The sequence below is a fragment of the Sesamum indicum genome, linkage group LG3 (assembly GCF_000512975.1).
Source record: "Sesamum indicum cultivar Zhongzhi No. 13 linkage group LG3, S_indicum_v1.0, whole genome shotgun sequence".
Taxonomy (NCBI): domain Eukaryota; kingdom Viridiplantae; phylum Streptophyta; class Magnoliopsida; order Lamiales; family Pedaliaceae; genus Sesamum; species Sesamum indicum.
The window spans coordinates 16,894,893-16,900,378 of record NC_026147.1 but is presented as its reverse complement, the minus strand read 5'-3'; the positions used below and the strand labels follow the sequence as shown (position 1 = coordinate 16,900,378).

The following is a 5,486-nucleotide window of genomic DNA, read 5'->3' as shown; positions in this document are numbered from 1 at the left end:
AAAGTGAAATGTTGAAGGGCTTAAATGAAGCAGCCAGCGAGCAGGTGGGAAAGGTCCAACACTGACCTTCGTCTATTTTAACCCCCCTAACTAACGCCAATGACAAAAAATGATAAGTTTGAGGACTAAAATTGTTAAAAACGATAGTATGAGGACCAAAAGTGAATAAATGGTCACCAAAATCGTAATTCTCCCTTTTCATTACTGTTAAATACAAATACTGGATTAAAGATCTATTGGCAAGTGGGTCTGTGTAACAAACTTTTGTATCCTATGTGGAATTTTATTTAATTAGTAGTGGTAGTCCTTAACATCTACAACAAAAGTCTTTTGGGCTACTGGGCTTGCTCTTATCAACTGGTGGGCTGGGATAGATGTTGGGCTCTTCTAATTCTTCATTTGGGCCCATAAGCCTATCAAAATTATACGGTAAACAAATATAATAACATAATTTTGATAGTTAAATAATTATTTCAGTTATATTTTTAATTGCATTGCATCGTTTTAATGCTTTCGGTATACACATTGTCAACATCTTTAAGTACTTGGTAAAATTTGTTATATAAAAACATTCTAGTTTTATTGGTTTATGATAAGTGAAAAAAAATTAAAAATAGAAAATAAATAAGAGATGGAAAAAATAAATCTTGCTAAGCTTTATTTTACCTTTCTGTGTTTTTGTAATATAATTAAAAATTTTCCCGTGTTTTAAAAATAAATTAAAAATTCTTTTTATATAAAAAAATTGAGCGTAAATCCTCCTTCTGTTAGAAATTAACGAAAAGTAGAGTACACATGCCCTTACTGCATTTTGACTCTGTCAAGGGATCCCCAGCCAACTTGTTGGATTCTCGACACGTGGCAAAGACCATTTTAATTTTACATTTTCTTTTTTCCTTCTTTATTTTCTTTCAATAATCTTATTTTTTTTGTCTTTCTGCCACAAAAATAAATTTTTATTCCAAAACCATAAACTTTTTAAGTTCTAAAATTCAAATTTGTTTATATCTATATTTTATAGGGGTAATCAAAAAAATTTTATAACCGCCCAAATCAAACTAAATCGAACTATTTTGTATGATTTATCTTCCAAACTGCAATTTTAAATTTAAAATAAAATCGCACCACACTAATTAATTTTAATTTAGATTTAGAACTAAAATAAACGCTCAAAATCAAACTGCACCGGTCAATATATAATTATTTTTGAAAGAAAACATATATAACATAATTTAACAAAAATAATTAATTATTTATAAGAATTTCATATTCAAATTATAGAAGCTCAAAGTTCATATATTATCAAAAGTGCAGGTGGCAAAGCCCATTTTTGTAAAATTTATATTTGAATTCCATACCAAAAAAGGAAATATATTTAAGTTTTAAAATAACAAACCTTCCACCGCTTCTCTCTTTCTCTCTTCCTTTAGATGTGATTGCAGTTAGAAGTTGGCATTCAAAATATTTTTAAAAACACTTATTTGTATTATATTCTGATCAATTGTGTATCTAACTTTAATTATTCCCCAACTAGTTACATTTATTGCTTAAAGACTTTAACTATGCCTGTTTTTAAATTATTGTGGATTTGATTTTAATTATTCCGATAGTCTATTACTTTTTATCAATGAAAGAGTTTTAACTATATATATTGATGGGGAAAACCCTAATTTTTGGGCAAAATACCCTTAATGAAGGGCATTTCAGTCATTTAGAGGCCTAGGATCTACGCCTGAGTGGAAGCGGGTCGGATGGACCCATTTTATTATCGAAGACTCGATTCAGGGAGGGTCGTCCGACCGAAAACGCCCATCAAACTGATGATGACATGTGGCACAAGCAACAATATTCACATAGGCCTATAAATACCTCGACGCCTTACTCTTGGTGGTAACGGATATTAGCTATTTTCGATCTATTTCCCAAATTCGCATATTTTTACCTCGAATAACTCTAACTTGAGAGTCGGAGGGTCGTTGTTGGGGACGAACCCAACGAGCCTCACGTTTGTATTTAATCCTCAAGACCCAATAATTAAATCTTGAGAGAATACGTGATTGTGGTCGATTCTACAAGTCGAGATTGTATATTTCGAGCAAGATCATATATATATATATATATATATATATTGTTTCTTGTTAGTTTCAATGCCTTGTTTTCATTATGTGTTAAAATTGTCAAACTGTCAAAATTTGTACAAAATGGCACTTTTAAATTTGATTTTGAAAAAATATGTTATAAAACCGAGAATAGCAATTTAATTTTAAAATAGCTTTAGAAATATCAAACTCGCAGCGTGATGACCCCTACTATTTTATCATCCATTGTTTTAATCCAAAATTAAATAGAAAACTCTTAAGAAAAACACCCTCATGCTCTTTTATTTTTATTTTTCCTTACAATTATACTTTCCTTTTTCTTTTATCTTTTTTGATAAAAAAAAAATTCATGTTAAAATAACTTGTACGGAGTACTTTGTAATATTTTATCGGAATTTTCAGTGAAATTAATATATAATCATACCAAATTTTCAATACTTTAGATTTTAATTTATTAGTTACTCATCATAAAAAAATCTTTTAAAAATATATATAATTTAAAAATCACCGTACAAAATTTATATACTAAAGTTCATTTTGTAAATTTAAGTATCTGCAAATAAAAATTTTAATCAATTATAAGGATTACATTTTATTAATTATTATTTAGTTTAAACATATAAATAAATTATATTATTTACTATAATATTCATTTACATTATCATTATATGCTTTGAAATAAAAATTTAACATTTATATTTATTTTCTTAAATTTTTAAATTCTTTCTTAACTTTCTTTTAATAAAGTTAATTACATTTTTAAGAGATAATCAGAAACTCAGATCTTCACATAACGAGAGTGTTATTTTTACAAATAGATTCAACAGATCTTTAGAGGGCTGGTTCAGAATCTTCTTTATATCAATTTTCAAGTACATTTAAAGCCAAAAAAACAAAGGAACAAAGATTAGACACCAAAATCATCCTTTACCATAATCGCTTTCTGTACAATTTCAAGCAGTTCAGGTAGTCATATACACAGGCAGATAGTACAAGAGTTAATATATAGAGATTCGAAGTAAACCTTCTCCCATCCGCTGGAATTATCGTGCTGTCTTAATTCATCGCCTGCGGTAAAGGATTCTCCAGTCTAGCTGATCTACTGCCTGCCCGACAACCGTGTTTTTTTCCCAGCTATCTACGTATTCATGTGATACAGCACAAGATGCATCAAGGTAAAGCACCAGCAACCACGATTTCCCTTGAAAATCGGTGCATGACTAGATATTGAGGATTTTGCTGTTTAACACCTCATTGTGCATTCGGACCTGGACCAGAAAGTTTAATCATGTCAGAATCAGCACAAGAAATTTCTTCATAGCGTTTAAAAACGTGCTTCGTTCTTTAAATTTGCACTGCTGCTATGCCTGGCCTCAATCAAGATTAGAAATATAACATCTTGTGCAAGAGGCAGGCTAGACAAGAGCTCGGAACGTATAAATTCAAAAATAAAGCCTGCGGCCAGACATGCATAAATGAAACATGTTTCTTATGGCGTGTGATTGTTGCACCCTTCAGATTGAAGTTGAAAATGCCGAATTAATACATTCTTGGAATAGAACAATCTAATATTAAGGAAATACGTTTTTGTTTATGGAAGGAAGCTAGCATATCCAAGTAAAATGACAATCATATCTCATACATTCAGTACGGCAACAATGGCAACTTCAGGAGAAAACTGCAGAAAGTTATTAAAAATCATGCAAGTGTCTAAGGAGGATTGTGTCTTAGAACCTCTTGGATATCCTGTATTTTACATATCCATACAATTGAGTCCTTGGGTTACCGAAATTTTGTATAAAGAAGTGCTTCGAATCATTGTTATTTGATTCGGACCTGTTATAAAAAAGTCGAGGTATTTCGAATTGTTTGTTGACGCGGACAAAGTCAGGGAAATAGCATCCTTTCTTTGCTATAGAACGAGCCAATCAAACCAGGAAATATGGCGTGCCCGCCTTCCTGGTGGTGAGTTGAAATTGATTCACCCTCGTCCTCTAACGGATGCGGATGGTTGTTTCAAATGTTGGTACAGGGGCACTTACAGTCCTAGGAGTAGCTTCTAACTCAGGTCCGACATCAATCCTCTCATACCTACTAATTGATGTACCTGAGATGCATTTCCTCATGCAATCTGTGCCCGCCTTCTAAGCTTTACGGAAACAAGAAATTGGAACAATTTGCCTGGATAGCAGCAAGAGTATTTCTGCTCTACAAGAATACCTTTGAGGATAATTTATCTCCAATTGTTACGGATGAAATTGTATTTCCTCTACCCTAGGGGGGCAAACCGTCGAGTATATTATTCAGAGTTATTGGTCCAAGGATGGAGGACTATTGATCAACCAACTGTACTTAGTGGATTCACAAGAACAAGGTTTCTATAGAACCATTGAATCCCATACTAGGCTCTATGAAGATCATAAGCCAAGAAATGATGAAAAAAAAACCTTCGGCAGTGTTATATAGTAGATCGTACAATTGAATGTAAAGATGTTGATCATGTAATTTCAGTGAAATATTTAAACATGCTTCTTCTCAGATAAGAAAAATGCAAACTGTAATTCCTCCTCTTGTTTGCAAGAAACCTGAATCCTCATTTATACCCAAGGAAGGAGAAAGCTGTGACTCGCTAAATATGTTGTTAAAAAACTAGGATCAAATCAGTTCGGGCGTTCAAGAGCGCTAGTTTGCCAAATACAACCAGAAATTTTTTACCTTTTTCATTTTTTGTCCTTTCCGCATAGTGACATCTGTCTGTCTTACCATACAAGTTTCTCTAACTATTAGTAACTGTTTATTCATAGCAAGTCAAGAGTTGCAACAAGAATGATAAAGACTTTATAATTGCATGAAAATATAAGTGCACAGAAACATCAAGAACACCTACAAGTAACAAAAAAAGAACAGCGAATACAAAGTCAAAATAGACAAGCACCAGATGCATGGTCACCAGATCAGATTAGAAAAATGAATGATAATTCAAACATTCCAACTCATCAAATCAAGACACGATAAGGATTATTGGAAAAAAGACAGAGATTCCATATACCTTAAAAAGTGACGTCCCACAAGAGCAGCATGTTCAAAATTGAGCCAACTCAACAAGATGAGCTAACTACAGATGGCAAGTTTTCCAGTCCATTCATCCGCCACCCCATAGTCTAGGCTAAGCTCTCTCAAGGGAGGGATGTTCTCCATAGCAAACAGCATGAGATGTGGAAAACATACATTATTGTGATCATACAACACAAGCTGCACAAAAACATTTGGGCTTGAACTGTGGCTCATGTAGCAAGCTAGATTCCTCATTCTTGATACATCCATGGCATAATCCAAAGGAGGGATAGATGGATATGCTGGGCAGACATAGTCGGAGAATATTTGAGA

General features: G+C 32.7%; 1 protein-coding gene across 1 annotated transcript in view; it reads right to left on the bottom strand.

Moving 5' to 3' along the window:
- Window positions 3,235-5,486, bottom strand: part of LOC105158616 (histone-lysine N-methyltransferase family member SUVH9) — a gene marked incomplete in the record, with an annotated part of 4,106 nt that continues 1,854 nt past the window's right edge. The window contains 2 exon segments of the mRNA XM_011075426.2: window positions 3,235-3,367; window positions 5,149-5,486. Coding sequence (XP_011073728.1) covers window positions 5,211-5,486 — 276 coding nt within the window.